Here is an 18,513-nt window from a genome sequence, read left to right on the forward strand (position 1 = left end):
AGTCTACAGATGTGCACACAAAAAAAAAAAAAAACACCTTTAGAGGCCATTTTTCCCCGCAAGCGGGGGTTGGCCTTTTTCGGGAACTGTGGTTGTTGTTGTTTTTCGGTCCCCTTTTTGAAGCAATGTTTTACGGCCGGATGCCCTTCCTGACGCCAACCCTTTTTGCCGCCTTTAACGACAAGCAGGGAATTACCAGTGAACTGGTACTCAATTTGCCGACCTCGGAAGGATGACAGGCTGAGTCAACCCCCCTGGCGTTAATTCAGCGATTGACCGGGATTCGAACCCAGGATCCTAGGATCCTAAGCTGGCACCCTAGCCGCTAGCCCAACACCAGGGTCTATCTAGCACACATACATTTAAAGTCTACAGATGTGCACACATACATTTAGAGTCTACAGATGTGCACACATACATTTAGAGTCTACAGATGTGCACACACACATTTAGAGTCTACAGATGTGCACACATACATTTAGAGTCTACAGATGTGCACACACACATTTAAAGAGTCTACAGATGTGCACACATACATTTAAAGAGTCTACAGATGTGCACACATACATTTAAAGAGTCTACAGATGTGCACACATACATTTAAAGAGTCCACAGATGTGCACACATACATATAGAGTCTACAGGTGTGGACACATACATTTAAAGTCTACAGATGTGCACACATACAAGTCACATGAAAAAGTAAGTACACCCCATGTAAAGTTTTGACTTTTTCAACATATTTCAACATACAGCTACTTGATCTTCATTTCAACAATATTGATAGATAAAGGTGATATAATATAACAAATATCATGAAACATTTACATTTTGTAGTCCATTGTATAATTTAAACAAACATAAATGCAAATTTCGCATGTGCAAAAAGTAAGTACACCCTTGGCTCTAATCAGTGGTATTGCCCCCTTTGGCAGAAACAACCTCAAGTAGGCGTTTCTTATAACTGTCTACCAGTCTCTGACATCGACTGGAAGAAATTTTTGCCCACTCCTCCATTTTTGCCCACTCATGTTTGAGGGGTTTCTTGCATGCACAGCTCGTTTCAAATCCCCCCACAACATCTCGATGGGATTTAGATCCGGGCTTTCACTTGGCTATTCCAGAACCCTCCATTTCTTTCTTTTCAGGCATTCCTTGGTGGATTTACTGGAATGTTTAGGGTCATTGTCATGTTGCAAGGTCCACCTTCGGTTGAGCTTCAACTTTCCGACAGATGGCCTCACATTATCCTCAAGCACCCTCTGGTACAATGAAGAATTCATAGTGGATTCTATGATAGTGAGCTGCCCAGGCTGTGATGCAGCAAAGCTGCCCCAAACCATAAAAGTTCCACCACCATGCTTTACAGTTGGTATCAGGTTCTTGTGGTCAAATGCTGTCTTTGGTTTTCACCAAACATGTCTTCTGGTACTGTGGCCAAATAGCTCAACCTTTGACTCATCTGTCCAGAGCACATTGTTCCAGAAGTGCTTGTCTTTGCCAAGGTGTTCATTGGCAAACTTTAGTCTTGCCCTGATGTTCTTTCTGGACAGCAAAGGTTTCCTCATGGCACACCTCCCATGTAGATCAAATTTGTGCAGCCTCTTTCTAATGGTAGACTCGTGCACTTTGACATCAACAGTGGCAAGACCTACCTGTAGGTCCCGTGATGACATTCTGGGGTTCTTAGAGACTTCTTTCAGCATCTTGCGGTCTGCTCTCGGTCTGAACTTGCTGGGGCGGCCTGGCCTGAACAAGTTGGCAGTTGTTTGGAATCTTCTCCACTTGTAGATGATCTTCCGGACAGTCAAATGATTGATTTCAAATTGTTTGGAGATCTTTTTAAATCCCTTCCCAGACTCATAGGCATCTATAACCTTCTTTCTGAAGGCCTCACAGAGCTCTTTTGATCTAGGCATGGTGACGTCGCACACTTCAACAACAAAGAGCAAACCAAACTAAATGTCTGAGGTTTAAATAAGACAGGTTCCTCCAAGATCCTCTCTAACGATGTTCTAATCATTTGCACCTGAGCTGGTACACCTGATTCTAATTTTAGGTATTTGAAGTAGTGATAAATATAGGGGTGTACTTACTTTTTCCACATGCTAAATTTACATTTATGTTTATTTAAATTATACAATGGACTACAAAATGTAAATGTTTCATGATATTTGTTATATTTTATCACCTTTATCTATGAATATTGTTGAAATGAAGATCAAATAGCTGTATGTTGAAATATGTTGAAAAAGTCAAAACTTTACATGGGGTGTACTTACTTTTTCACGTGACTGCACATTTTAAGTCTAGAGATGTGCACACACATTTAAAGTCTACAGGTGTGGACACATACATTTAAAGAGTCCACAGATGTGCACACACACATTTAAAGAGTCTACAGAAGTGCACACACACACATTTAAAGAGTCTACAGATGTGCACACATACATTTAGAGTCTACAGATGTGCACACACACATTTAAAGTCTACAGATGTGCACACACATATTTAAAGTCTACAGATGTGCACACACACATTTAAAGTTTACAGATGTGCACACATACATTTAGAGTCTACAGATGTGCACACATACATTTAAAGAGTCTACAGATGTGCACACACACATTTAAAGAGTCTACAGGTGTGGACACATACATTTAAAGAGTCCACAGATGTGCACACAAACATTTAAAGAGTCTACAGATGTGCACACACACATTTAAAGAGTCTACAGATGTGCACACTTACATTTAGAGTCTACAGATGTGCACACACACATTTAAAGAGTCTACAGATGTGCACACACATATTTAAAGAGTCTACAGATGTGCACACACACATTTAAAGTCTACAGATGTGCACACATACATTTAGAGTCTACAGATGTGCACACATACATTTAAAGAGTCTACAGATGTGCACACACATTTAAAGAGTCTACAGATGTGCACACATATATTTAGAGTCTACAGATGTGCACACACACATTTAAAGAGTCTACAGATGTGCACACACACATTTAAAGTTTACAGATGTGCACACATACATTTAGAGTCTACAGATGTGCACACACATATTTAAAGAGTCTGCAGATGTGCACACACACATTTAAAGTCTACAGATGTGCACACATACATTTAGAGTCTACAGATGTGCACACATACATTTAGAGTCTACAGATGTGCACACATACATTTAAAGAGTCTACAGATGTGCACACATATTTAAAGAGTCTACAGATGTGCACACATACATTTAGAGTCTCCAGATGTGCACACATACATTTAAAGTCTACCTACAGATGTGCACACACATATTTAAAGAGTCCACAGATGTGCACACATGCATTTGAAGAGTCTACAGATGTGCACACACATTTAAAGAGTCTACAGATGTGCACACACATACTTAAAGAGTCTACAGATGTGCGCACACACATTTAAAGAGTCTACAGATGTGCGCACACACATTTAAAGAGTCTACAGATGTGCACACACATATTTAAAGAGTCTACAGATGTGCACACACACATTTAAAGAGTCTACAGATGTGCATACATACATTTAAAGTCTTCAGATGTGCACACACACATTTAAAGTCTACAGATGTGCATACATACATTTAAAGTCTTCAGATGTGCACACACATTTAAAGAGTCTACAGATGTGCACACATACATTTAAAGAGTCTACAGGTGTGCACACACACATTTAGAGTCTACAGATGTGCACACATACATTTAAAGTCTACAGATGTGCACATACATTTAAAGTCTACAGATGTGCACACATACATTTAAAGAGTCTACAGATGTGCATACATACATTTAAAGTCTACAGATGTGCACACATACATTTAAAGTCTACAGATGTGCACACATACATTTAAAGATTCTACAGGTGTGCACACACACATTTAGAGTCTACAGATGTGCACACATACATTTAAAGTCTACAGATGTGCACATACATTTAAAGTCTACAGATGTGCACACATACATTTAAAGAGTCTACAGATGTGCACACATACATTTAAAGAGTCTACAGATGTGCACACATACATTTAAAGTCTACAGATGTGCACACATACATTTAAAGTCTACAGATGTGCACACATACATTTAGAGTCTACAGATGTGCATACATACATTTAGAGTCTACAGATGTGCACACATACATTTAGAGTCTACAGATGTGCACACATACATTTAAAGAGTCTTCAGATGTGCATACATACATTTAAAGTCTACAGGTGTGCACACACACATTTAAAGAGTCTACAGATGTGCACACACACATTGAAAGAGTCTACAGATGTGCACACACATATTTAAAGAGTCTATAGATGTGCGCACACATATTTAAAGAGTCTATAGATGTGCACACACACATTTAAAGAGTCTACAGATGTGCATACATACATTTAAAGTCTTCAGATGTGCACACACACATTTAAAGTCTACAGATGTGCATACATACATTTAAAGTCTTCAGATGCGCACACACATTTAAAGAATCTACAGATGTGCACATACATTTAAAGTCTACAGATGTGCACACATACATTTAAAGAGTCTACAGGTGTGCACACACACATTTAGAGTCTACAGATGTGCACATACATTTAAAGTCTTCAGATGCGCACACACATTTAAAGAATCTACAGATGTGCACATACATTTAAAGTCTACAGATGTGCACACATACATTTAAAGAGTCTACAGGTGTGCACACATACATTTAAAGAGTCTACAGATGTGCATACATACATTTAAAGTCTACAGATGTGCACACATACATTTAGAGTCTACAGATGTGCACACATACATTTAGAGTCTACAGATGTGCACACATACATTTAAAGAGTCTTCAGATGTGCACACATACATTTAAAGAGTCTACAGATGTGCACACATACATTTAAAGAGTCCACAGATGTGCACACATACATATAGAGTCTACAGGTGTGGACACATACATTTAAAGTCTACAGATGTGCACACATACAAGTCACATGAAAAAGTAAGTACACCCCATGTAAAGTTTTGACTTTTTCAACATATTTCAACATACAGCTACTTGATCTTCATTTCAACAATATTGATAGATAAAGGTGATATAATATAACAAATATCATGAAACATTTACATTTTGTAGTCCATTGTATAATTTAAACAAACATAAATGCAAATTTCGCATGTGCAAAAAGTAAGTACACCCTTGGCTCTAATCAGTGGTATTGCCCCCTTTGGCAGAAACAACCTCAAGTAGGCGTTTCTTATAACTGTCTACCAGTCTCTGACATCGACTGGAAGAAATTTTTGCCCACTCCTCCATTTTTGCCCACTCATGTTTGAGGGGTTTCTTGCATGCACAGCTCGTTTCAAATCCCCCCACAACATCTCGATGGGATTTAGATCCGGGCTTTCACTTGGCTATTCCAGAACCCTCCATTTCTTTCTTTTCAGGCATTCCTTGGTGGATTTACTGGAATGTTTAGGGTCATTGTCATGTTGCAAGGTCCACCTTCGGTTGAGCTTCAACTTTCCGACAGATGGCCTCACATTATCCTCAAGCACCCTCTGGTACAATGAAGAATTCATAGTGGATTCTATGATAGTGAGCTGCCCAGGCTGTGATGCAGCAAAGCTGCCCCAAACCATAAAAGTTCCACCACCATGCTTTACAGTTGGTATCAGGTTCTTGTGGTCAAATGCTGTCTTTGGTTTTCACCAAACATGTCTTCTGGTACTGTGGCCAAATAGCTCAACCTTTGACTCATCTGTCCAGAGCACATTGTTCCAGAAGTGCTTGTCTTTGCCAAGGTGTTCATTGGCAAACTTTAGTCTTGCCCTGATGTTCTTTCTGGACAGCAAAGGTTTCCTCATGGCACACCTCCCATGTAGATCAAATTTGTGCAGCCTCTTTCTAATGGTAGACTCGTGCACTTTGACATCAACAGTGGCAAGACCTACCTGTAGGTCCCGTGATGACATTCTGGGGTTCTTAGAGACTTCTTTCAGCATCTTGCGGTCTGCTCTCGGTCTGAACTTGCTGGGGCGGCCTGGCCTGAACAAGTTGGCAGTTGTTTGGAATCTTCTCCACTTGTAGATGATCTTCCGGACAGTCAAATGATTGATTTCAAATTGTTTGGAGATCTTTTTAAATCCCTTCCCAGACTCATAGGCATCTATAACCTTCTTTCTGAAGGCCTCACAGAGCTCTTTTGATCTAGGCATGGTGACGTCGCACACTTCAACAACAAAGAGCAAACCAAACTAAATGTCTGAGGTTTAAATAAGACAGGTTCCTCCAAGATCCTCTCTAACGATGTTCTAATCATTTGCACCTGAGCTGGTACACCTGATTCTAATTTTAGGTATTTGAAGTAGTGATAAATATAGGGGTGTACTTACTTTTTCCACATGCTAAATTTACATTTATGTTTATTTAAATTATACAATGGACTACAAAATGTAAATGTTTCATGATATTTGTTATATTTTATCACCTTTATCTATGAATATTGTTGAAATGAAGATCAAATAGCTGTATGTTGAAATATGTTGAAAAAGTCAAAACTTTACATGGGGTGTACTTACTTTTTCACGTGACTGCACATTTTAAGTCTAGAGATGTGCACACACATTTAAAGTCTACAGGTGTGGACACATACATTTAAAGAGTCCACAGATGTGCACACACACATTTAAAGAGTCTACAGATGTGCACACACACACATTTAAAGAGTCTACAGATGTGCACACATACATTTAGAGTCTACAGATGTGCACACACACATTTAAAGTCTACAGATGTGCACACACATATTTAAAGTCTACAGATGTGCACACACACATTTAAAGTTTACAGATGTGCACACATACATTTAGAGTCTACAGATGTGCACACATACATTTAAAGAGTCTACAGATGTGCACACACACATTTAAAGAGTCTACAGGTGTGGACACATACATTTAAAGAGTCCACAGATGTGCACACAAACATTTAAAGAGTCTACAGATGTGCACACACACATTTAAAGAGTCTACAGATGTGCACACTTACATTTAGAGTCTACAGATGTGCACACACACATTTAAAGAGTCTACAGATGTGCACACACATATTTAAAGAGTCTACAGATGTGCACACACACATTTAAAGTCTACAGATGTGCACACATACATTTAGAGTCTACAGATGTGCACACATACATTTAAAGAGTCTACAGATGTGCACACACATTTAAAGAGTCTACAGATGTGCACACATATATTTAGAGTCTACAGATGTGCACACACACATTTAAAGAGTCTACAGATGTGCACACACACATTTAAAGTTTACAGATGTGCACACATACATTTAGAGTCTACAGATGTGCACACACATATTTAAAGAGTCTGCAGATGTGCACACACACATTTAAAGTCTACAGATGTGCACACATACATTTAGAGTCTACAGATGTGCACACATACATTTAGAGTCTACAGATGTGCACACATACATTTAAAGAGTCTACAGATGTGCACACATATTTAAAGAGTCTACAGATGTGCACACATACATTTAGAGTCTCCAGATGTGCACACATACATTTAAAGTCTACCTACAGATGTGCACACACATATTTAAAGAGTCCACAGATGTGCACACATGCATTTGAAGAGTCTACAGATGTGCACACACATTTAAAGAGTCTACAGATGTGCACACACATACTTAAAGAGTCTACAGATGTGCGCACACACATTTAAAGAGTCTACAGATGTGCGCACACACATTTAAAGAGTCCACAGATGTGCACACACACATTTAAAGAGTCTACAGATGTGCACACACACACATTTAAAGAGTCTACAGATGTGCACACATACATTTAGAGTCTACAGATGTGCACACACACATTTAAAGTCTACAGATGTGCACACACATATTTAAAGTCTACAGATGTGCACACACACATTTAAAGTTTACAGATGTGCACACATACATTTAGAGTCTACAGATGTGCACACATACATTTAAAGAGTCTACAGATGTGCACACACACATTTAAAGAGTCTACAGGTGTGGACACATACATTTAAAGAGTCCACAGATGTGCACACAAACATTTAAAGAGTCTACAGATGTGCACACACACATTTAAAGAGTCTACAGATGTGCACACTTACATTTAGAGTCTACAGATGTGCACACACACATTTAAAGAGTCTACAGATGTGCACACACATATTTAAAGAGTCTACAGATGTGCACACACACATTTAAAGTCTACAGATGTGCACACATACATTTAGAGTCTACAGATGTGCACACATACATTTAAAGAGTCTACAGATGTGCACACACATTTAAAGAGTCTACAGATGTGCACACATATATTTAGAGTCTACAGATGTGCACACACACATTTAAAGAGTCTACAGATGTGCACACACACATTTAAAGTTTACAGATGTGCACACATACATTTAGAGTCTACAGATGTGCACACACATATTTAAAGAGTCTGCAGATGTGCACACACACATTTAAAGTCTACAGATGTGCACACATACATTTAGAGTCTACAGATGTGCACACATACATTTAGAGTCTACAGATGTGCACACATACATTTAAAGAGTCTACAGATGTGCACACATATTTAAAGAGTCTACAGATGTGCACACATACATTTAGAGTCTCCAGATGTGCACACATACATTTAAAGTCTACCTACAGATGTGCACACACATATTTAAAGAGTCCACAGATGTGCACACATGCATTTGAAGAGTCTACAGATGTGCACACACATTTAAAGAGTCTACAGATGTGCACACACATACTTAAAGAGTCTACAGATGTGCGCACACACATTTAAAGAGTCTACAGATGTGCGCACACACATTTAAAGAGTCTACAGATGTGCACACACATATTTAAAGAGTCTACAGATGTGCACACACACATTTAAAGAGTCTACAGATGTGCATACATACATTTAAAGTCTTCAGATGTGCACACACACATTTAAAGTCTACAGATGTGCATACATACATTTAAAGTCTTCAGATGTGCACACACATTTAAAGAGTCTACAGATGTGCACACATACATTTAAAGAGTCTACAGGTGTGCACACACACATTTAGAGTCTACAGATGTGCACACATACATTTAAAGTCTACAGATGTGCACATACATTTAAAGTCTACAGATGTGCACACATACATTTAAAGAGTCTACAGATGTGCATACATACATTTAAAGTCTACAGATGTGCACACATACATTTAAAGTCTACAGATGTGCACACATACATTTAAAGAGTCTACAGGTGTGCACACACACATTTAGAGTCTACAGATGTGCACACATACATTTAAAGTCTACAGATGTGCACATACATTTAAAGTCTACAGATGTGCACACATACATTTTAAGAGTCTACAGATGTGCATACATACATTTAAAGAGTCTACAGATGTGCACACATACATTTAAAGTCTACAGATGTGCACACATACATTTAAAGTCTACAGATGTGCACACATACATTTAGAGTCTACAGATGTGCATACATACATTTAGAGTCTACAGATGTGCACACATACATTTAGAGTCTACAGATGTGCACACATACATTTAAAGAGTCTTCAGATGTGCATACATACATTTAAAGTCTACAGGTGTGCACACACACATTTAAAGAGTCTACAGATGTGCACACACACATTGAAAGAGTCTACAGATGTGCACACACATATTTAAAGAGTCTATAGATGTGCGCACACATATTTAAAGAGTCTATAGATGTGCACACACACATTTAAAGAGTCTACAGATGTGCATACATACATTTAAAGTCTTCAGATGTGCACACACACATTTAAAGTCTACAGATGTGCATACATACATTTAAAGTCTTCAGATGCGCACACACATTTAAAGAATCTACAGATGTGCACATACATTTAAAGTCTACAGATGTGCACACATACATTTAAAGAGTCTACAGGTGTGCACACACACATTTAGAGTCTACAGATGTGCACACATACATTTAGAGTCTACAGATGTGCACATACATTTAAAGTCTTCAGATGCGCACACACATTTAAAGAATCTACAGATGTGCACATACATTTAAAGTCTACAGATGTGCACACATACATTTAAAGAGTCTACAGGTGTGCACACATACATTTAAAGAGTCTACAGATGTGCATACATACATTTAAAGTCTACAGATGTGCACACATACATTTAGAGTCTACAGATGTGCACACATACATTTAGAGTCTACAGATGTGCACACATACATTTAAAGAGTCTTCAGATGTGCATACATACATTTAAAGTCTACAGGTGTGCACACATACATTTAAAGAGTCTACAGGTGTGCACACATACATTTAGAGTCTACAGATGTGCATACAAACATTTAAAGTCTACAGGTGTGCACACATACATTTAAAGAGTCTACAGGTGTGCATACAAACATTTAAAGTCTACAGGTGTGCATACATACATTTAAAGAGTCTACAGGTGTGCATACATACATTTAAAGAGTATACAGGTGTGCACACATACATACCTGATCCATGCATGTATGTATTGAAAGCATACCCTCCTCTTTGTATCGCATTTCAAAATACAACCTGATAAGATGGTACAGAGGTGCCACACTCATTCCTGAGCCATTTAGTCTGGATTCGATTCCCGATCCGACTATAAAATTGTCAGATTGGTGTTTTAGACAAACATGGCATTCCGTTACAAAGTGTGCCGTCCCGCAGATCCCTCGGGCGGACAGCTTGTTTTTCGCGAAGAGTAGGTGAGAGCGAGTCATCACCGGCATCCTGAACAAATTACAAATTCCTGTAAGTGTAATGTCCAGTGGAACGCCAGGCTTAGCCAGCCGGTTCGTGAAAGACCCGGTAGACAAAACATTCCTCCGGCCGACTTCGCATCGCGACAATTAGGCCTAAACAAGTAGATTCTATTTCCAAACCCCATTCACCGAATATATAATTATTTAACATCGACTTGTGTAGCACGAGGACGGCATGCACCGCGATGCATCACCCCCTCGCTACCACCGTCCTTGCAGGTAACCGGTAGCCGGCAGGTACATCACCCGATCACCGACAGTTTCAGCCGTGTTCGACTGGACAGAGACAAATCCAGGAGCAGACATCCTGCCATTACTCTCCCTCACGAATTAACGTCGGCTCATCACCGCCAGCGGCCCAAAGGACAAGGCCTCGAACTGTAACACTAACAAGTAACAGTTTGGGACAAGACAGAGTCGAAGCTCGGACACGTCGACGTCGAGCAAAGCACCGACAGGCGATTTAAATGGACAGACACAAACCATGGCGCCAGTCCGCGCCGCCGGGCCCAATCCAGTCACTCACCCAAAGTCATCGTCCATGGACTTGAAGAAGAACTTATAATTGGGTTTGTTGAGGACACTTTTAAAATCGCCCAAAGTGACGATGTCCGCTGGAACGGACACTTTGATCAAATACGGCGTCTCCTCGTCGTCCATGTGGTATATTATCTTCGTCTCCCCCATCTCTGGGCATTCAAGAGTCCACGATTCGATAAGCGCGATAAACAAGACACGAGTTAAACGAAGCTGCAACAGCTTGATCCGAAGAAACGCCGCTTTGTTTAAGGGTAAAGAGACATTGCATGTAAAACCATCGGCAAAGTTTCCAACGCCGCCGACAAAGTAACAAGCCAAATCTAACCACGCCCACTTAACTCACTCGACCCCTTGGCGCTCTTTCACTCCGCCCGCTTAATCCTCTTCTTCTTCATTTCTATCATTTTTCCTCGACCTAAGGCCCCATGAACACCAATTTCGGGGAAGGAATTCACAAGGTTCATATTTTCAATAACGCGGTTGATAAAAATCGCACTACTATGACTTGGTTAAGGACAGAAAGACAGGCCTTCACTGTTTCTGTCGGTATGCTTACTCTTCTTCTTCATAGATCAGTTTCTTCCTCTTTACCTATTCTTTCGCTTCGTCTTCTTCATACTTATTGTCAGTCTCTTCTTCTTAATTAGCCGCCTTCCTCTTCCTCTTCTTCCTCTTCTCCGCTTCGATCCTTCTGTTTCTTTGCCGCGTCCTCTGCTTATTTTTATAGCCGAACACCTTTATGTTTTGTATACACAAGAATCCCACATTCTCTGATGTTGAGTTTTTATTTAATTATACGAGGTATTGTTTTTAATGTTTACTTCATCTCTTGGCCTTGCTGAGTTTTAATTTGTTGGGTGTAGTGACTAAGGTAGTGTAGCTGGTGGTACCTCATGAAGTGGTTCATATATCTTAATTAAGATTTTTTAAATAACAGAGGTATAATTTACATTCATTTTCCAAATATTGGCAGGGTGTCCAGACTTCAATTGCAGATCCAGTACAGAAAAATCCTCAATGAATGGTATCCCGTGCATAATGCATTATCCTCTTAAACTTGACTTCTCCCTCTGGGAACTTAGGCAAGCTGTTCATAAATCTAGGAACAGTGCCCTGGCCCCGACCTATTGACCTTCCACATGTTCAAGCACATGGATGACAAGGTGTTGGGTGTGTTTCTTGACCTATTTAATAGAGTTTGGTCTCTACTCTAGGAGAACTTTCCCATGATTGGAAACATTCTATTGTCGTTCAGATCCTCAAAGCAGGGAAAAATCCCCAAAACCCATCGTCATACCACTGTAGCGGTTCCCGCTGAATGTACACAATCGCCTTGCACCTGCCAGGACGCGGCCAGGGCGCGATCGCCATGCCGGGCTCGTCCGGACGGGCCCAGACGCGCCTCTCCTGGGCATGCCCGGACTCGCTGTTCCCGGGCACGCCCGAACCTCCCGGGCACGCCCGGTCTCGTCTTTCCCGGGCATGCCTGCTCTCGCCTTTCCAGGGCACGCCCAGCCTCAACTTGCCAGGCCGCGTCCAGGACGCCCGGGCATGTCCAGACTCGCCTTTCCAGGGCTCGCCCAGAGCGTCCGGGCATGCCCGCTCTCGCTTTTCCTGGGCTCGCCCAGAGCGCTCGGGCACGCCCAGCCTCGACTTGCCAGGCCGCGTCCAGGACGCCCGGGCATGTCCAGACTCGCCTTTCCAGGACTCGCCCTTGACACCCGGGCATGCCCGGTCTCGGTTTTCCCGGGCAAACGCCCGGGCATAAATGTGTATATATATTGCTGCCCGATAAACGGGCTTTTCAGAATACCTGAGCTGTTTTGTTTCAATAAAGCAACTCGGACGAATTCCGTCTTTGGTCGCGTCAATTCTTTCGACTCGCGTTGGAGCGCAGCTCCTTCACTGGTGACCTACCGACATGGACACGGCAGTGAATCTTAAACTGCCTACTTTCTGGGAGGCTCACGCGGCTGTTTGGTTCGCCCAGGCGGACTCCCAGTTCGCCCTGCGAGGCATCACCGCGGACGACACCCGCTTCCACCACGTTCAGGCAGCGCTCGGTTCCGCCACCGCGGCCCGCGCCCTGAGCCTCATCGAGTACCCGCCGGCTGCCGACAAGTATGACGCGCTGAAGACGCTCCTCCTCGACGCTTTCGCCCTCTCACCGGCGGCACGCGCACGGCGCCTGCTCGACCTGCCCGAGCTCGGCGACACGCGCCCGTCCGAGCGCATGGACTATATGCTCTCGTTGCTCGGTGAGCACTCTCCGGATTTTCTGTTCCGCGAGCTGTTCCTTCGCCAGCTGCCTCACCCGGTACGCCTCGCCCTGACTGGCACGTCGATCACCGATCCCCGCGCCCTCGCCAGGGAAGCCGATAAGATCTCCTCGGCGGGCCAACACATCGGCGCGGCTACCTGGAGCCTGCCGCCATCCGTGGCGATGCCCATGACGCCCGAGCGCCCTGCACAGTTGGAGGCCGAACTGCCGGTGCAACTGGCGGCCGCCACGCCGCGCCGACCGCTTCCGACACGACGGCCGGGGCCTCCACCTGACCAGGCATGGTGTTATTACCACGCCAGGTTCGGACACAAGGCTCGGACGTGCCGACCCCCGTGCACTTTCGGCAAGTCGGGAAACGGCGGGCCGGCGTTCATTCCCAGCCATGAGCGCCGGCCACTCGGGCAACTTCCTTTTTATTCGGGACAAAGCGTCCGGGCGGCGTTTCCTTTGTGACACCGGCGCCCAACTGAGCGTCATACCCGCCTCCGAGCAGGACAGGCGGGATGCCGTTTGCGGCCCCTCTTTGGTCGCTGCTAATGGCTCGGCCATACGCACTTTCGGCCCGCACGACGTCACCCTCTGCTTCGGCAGCCAGCGCTTTCAGTGGACATTTGTGACCGCCTGCGTCCCCATAGCTTTGCTGGGCGCCGACTTCCTCTGCGCGCACGGGCTGCTGGTCGACGTCAAACGTCGTCGCCTTGTCAACGCCGAGACCTTCAGCTCCCTGGCGTGCACGATGAGCAGCTCCGCGCCGACCGAACTGGCGTGCGCCCTCCCGACGGCGAACGAGTTCACTCGCCTGCTCGCGGAATTCCCGGCCCTCACACGGCCGACGTTTTCGGCCGTCGCAGTGCGGCATGGGATCGAGCACCACATACCCACTACGGGCCCGCCGGTCTACGCCAGGACCCGCCGCCTCGACCCGGCCAAGCTCGCCGTGGCAAAGGCCGAGTTCGACGTGTTGGAGCACCTCGGCATCGTGCGGCGCTCCAATAGCGCGTGGGCCTCACCACTGCACATCGTGCCAAAGCCGGGGGGCGGATGGCACCCGTGTGGTGACTACCGCCGCCTCAACGACGCTACCACCCCCGACAGGTACCCGATCCCGCACATCCAGGACTTTTCCGCCCGTTTGGCGGGACGGGTCATATTTTCCAAAATTGACCTGATACGGGGATACCACCAGGTACCTGTCCGGGCGGCCGACGTCCCGAAGATGGCCGTCATCACGCCGTTCGGCCTGTTCGAATTTTTGAGGATGCCGTTTGGCCTCAAGAACGCGGCCCAGGCGTTCCAGCGCTTAATGGACGGCGTGCTGCGCGACCTGCCATTTCTTTTCGTCTATCTGGACGAAATCCTCGTCGCCAGCACGTCCCGCGCCGAGCACCTCCTCCACCTCCGAACACTGTTCGGTCGCCTCAGCGAGCACGGCTTAATTGTCAACCCGGCCAAATGCCACTTCGGCACGATGACCGTTGACTTTTTGGGCCACCGCATCACCAACACCGGGGCCGTGCCGCTGCCGACCAAGGTCGAGGCCATCACCACGTTCCCGCGTCCCCGTTCCATCAAGGCCCTACAAGAGTTCCTCGGCATGGTGAATTTTTATCACCGATTCGTGCCCCGCGCTGCTCAGCTCATGCGGCCCCTTTACGAGGCCCTCCGGGGCAAGCCGGCCAAGCATGACATCGTTTGGTCCGCGGCCATGGACGCGGCCTTCGCGAACGCAAAACGGGCCCTCGCCGACGCAACGCTGCTGGCTCACCCGGTGCTGAACGCGCCCATCGCCCTCACTACGGACGCCTCCAACTACGCGGTGGGCGCCGTCCATGAACAATGGGTGGACGGGGTTTGGCAGCCACTTGCTTTTTTCAGCCGGCAGCTTCGGCCGAACGAGTTAAAATACAGCACGTTCGACCGCGAGCTGCTCGGTCTATTCCTGGCCGTTCGCCATTTCCGACACCTCCTGGAGGGCCGCCCGTTCACGGCTTTCGTCGACCACAAGCCGTTGGTCTACGCAATGGCCAAAGTCACGGAGCCGTGGTCGGCCCGCCAGCAGCGCCACCTCTCCGCCGTGTCGGAATTCACCACGGACATCCGGCACGTCGCCGGCAAAGACAACGCCGTGGCCGACTGTCTTTCTCGGGCCAGCGCGAACGCGGTCCACCTCGGCGTGGACTTCGCGCTCATGGCGGCCGACCAGACCACCGACACCTCTGTGCAGGCCCTCCGGGCGGCAGACACGGGCCTCCGCCTGGCCGACATCCCCTTTGCGGGCACCGTCCTGCTCTGCGACGTCTCCCAGGGCCAGCCTCGCCCCATCGTGCCCGTTTCCTGGCAGCGCCGCATCTTTGCCTCCATCCACGGCCTTTCTCACCCGGGCCGGAAAGCTTCTCAGAAGCTGGTGTCGGCGCGTTTCGTCTGGCACGGCCTTCGACGGAACGTCCGCGACTGGGCCAATGCCTGCACGGCCTGCCAGCGGGCCAAGGTCCACCGCCACACCCAGGCCCCGCTAGCACCTTTCACCGTGCCTGCACGGCGTTTCGACCACGTCCACGTGGACCTGGTGGGTCCCCTGCCCCCATCGCGGGGGTTCACCCACCTGCTCACCATGGTGGACAGGACCACCAGGTGGCCGGAGGCCGTGCCCCTCACCTCCACCACCACCGCCGACGTGGCGCAGGCGTTCATCGCCACCTGGGTCGCGCGCTTCGGCGCACCGGCGGACATCTCGTCTGACCGCGGCCCACAGTTCACGTCCGAACTTTGGGGCGCGGCCGCCCACTCGTTGGGGGTCACGCTGCACCGCACCACGGCCTACCACCCCCAAGCCAACAGGTTGTGCGAGCGGTTTCACCGCTCCATGAAGGCCGCACTCTTGGCCGGCCTTCAGGACGACGGTTGGACCGACCGGCTGCCGTGGGTCCTTTTGGGCCTCCGCACGGCCCCCAAGGAGGACCTCCGGGCGTCCGCCGCCGAGCTCGTCTACGGCCAGCCGCTCCGCGTCCCGGGCGAGTTTGTGCCCGACGCTACCAGTCCCTGGTCCGCCGCACACCAGCGCTCGGACCTCCAGGAGGCCGCCCGCCGATTTGCCCCCGTGCCAACGTCCCGCCACGGTGGCCCCCAGTCCTACGTCCCCCCGGCGCTTCGCACAGCAAAGTACGTCTTTGTGCGTCATGACGCGCACCGGGGGCCTCTCCGGCCGCCGTACGACGGGCCCTTCCGGGTCCTGCGACGGGGCGACAAGTCCTTCGTCGTCGACGTCGGTGGCCGGTCGGACCGGATCTCTGTGGACCGCCTCAAACCGGCGCACGTGGACGTCGACCGACCACCACGGTTGGCCCTTCCTCTGCGGCGAGGCCGCCCCCTGTCTACAGTTCCCCCCGCTCGACCACCCACCACCGGATCGGACCCCCCCCCCCCACGATCCTCCAGGGGTCGCTTCGGCCAGGTCATCCGGACCCCCCTTAAATTGACCCTGCCGGTGCAGGTCGATTCTGGAGGGGCGTGTGTAGCGGTTCCCGCTGAATGCACACAATCGCCTTGCACCTGCCAGGACGCGGCCAGGGCGCGATCGCCATGCCGGGCTCGTCCGGACGGGCCCAGACGCGCCTCTCCTGGGCATGCCCGGACTCGCTGTTCCCGGGCACGCCCGAACCTCCCGGGCACGCCCGGTCTCGTCTTTCCCGGGCATGCCCGCTCTCGCCTTTCCAGGGCTCGCCCAGAGCGCCCGGGCACGCCCAGCCTCGACTTGCCAGGCCGCGTCCAGGACGCCCGGGCATGTCCAGACTCGCCTTTCCAGGGCTCGCCCAGAGCGTCCGGGCATGCCCGCTCTCGCCTTTCCAGGGCTCGCCCAGAGCGCTCGGGCACGCCCAGCCTCGACTTGCCAGGCCATGTCCAGGACGCCCGGGCATGTCCAGACTCGCCTTTCCAGGACTCGCCCTTGACACCCGGGCATGCCCGGTCTCGGTTTTCCCGGGCAAACGCCCGGGCATAAATGTGTATATATATTGCTGCCCGATAAACGGGCTTTTCAGAATACCTGAGCTGTTTTGTTTCAATAAAGCAACTCGGACGAATTCCGTCTTTGGTCACGTCAATTCTTTCGACTCGCGTTGGAGCGCAGCTCCTTCACCACCCTATCTCCCTTATCTCAGTGGTAAGCAAATTAATGGAGAAGATGGTGAATAATCGTCTGGTTTCTTCCTCGAACGGAACAAACTGTGAATCCCACAGCGGTTTTCGAAAAGGGCTGTTCAGCTATTGACCACACTGTTCTATTGGCCAATGAGGTGAGGAAATCCCTCAATAATCAGGAGTTTCTTGTTGGTGTTTTCCTGGACATCCATAAAGCCTATGATACAGTCTGGAAGGAAGGCCTGCTTTACCAGCTGTACCATCTCGGTGTTAGTGGCAAAATGTTCTGGTGGATCTGGGATTTTCTGTCCGTCAGGACATTTCACGTGAGAGTGGGCCAGACCCTCTCTTCCTCCTTTCATCTGAAAGTAGGCATCCCCCAGGGCAGCTGTCTAAGCCCTACACTTTTCAATGCTCTGATCAATGATATAGCCTCCCTCCCAGGGATCCATGGCAAGATGCTGCTGTTTGTGGACGACATAGCTCTGTGGGTCCAGAGTAAAAACTTAGCTTTTGCGTTAAGGAAACTCCAGGCTGACATCGGCTTGATGTTGCTGTAAGCCCAAAGATGGGGGTTCCAGTTCTCTGGCGCCAAATCCAAGTTTGTAATTTTTTCCCACAAGAGAATGGTCCAGGACACATCAATATCGGTCGGC

The 18,513-nt window shown here is 47.3% G+C and overlaps 1 protein-coding gene across 1 annotated transcript in view; it reads right to left on the reverse strand.

The window, feature by feature from the left end:
- Positions 1–11,787, reverse strand: part of LOC137430398 (segment polarity protein dishevelled homolog DVL-3) — a 103,076-nt gene extending 91,289 nt beyond the window's left edge. Inside the window, exon 1 of the mRNA XM_068121243.2 lies at positions 11,423–11,787. Within this exon, the coding sequence (XP_067977344.1) occupies positions 11,423–11,583 (161 nt within the window). The 5' untranslated portion in view covers positions 11,584–11,787. The remainder of the gene's footprint in view (positions 1–11,422) is intronic.
- Positions 11,788–18,513: the final 6,726 nt, after the last annotated feature.

Source organism: Myxine glutinosa, chromosome 6 (assembly GCF_964187855.1).
Source record: "Myxine glutinosa chromosome 6, kmMyxGlut1.1, whole genome shotgun sequence".
NCBI lineage: Eukaryota > Metazoa > Chordata > Myxini > Myxiniformes > Myxinidae > Myxine > Myxine glutinosa.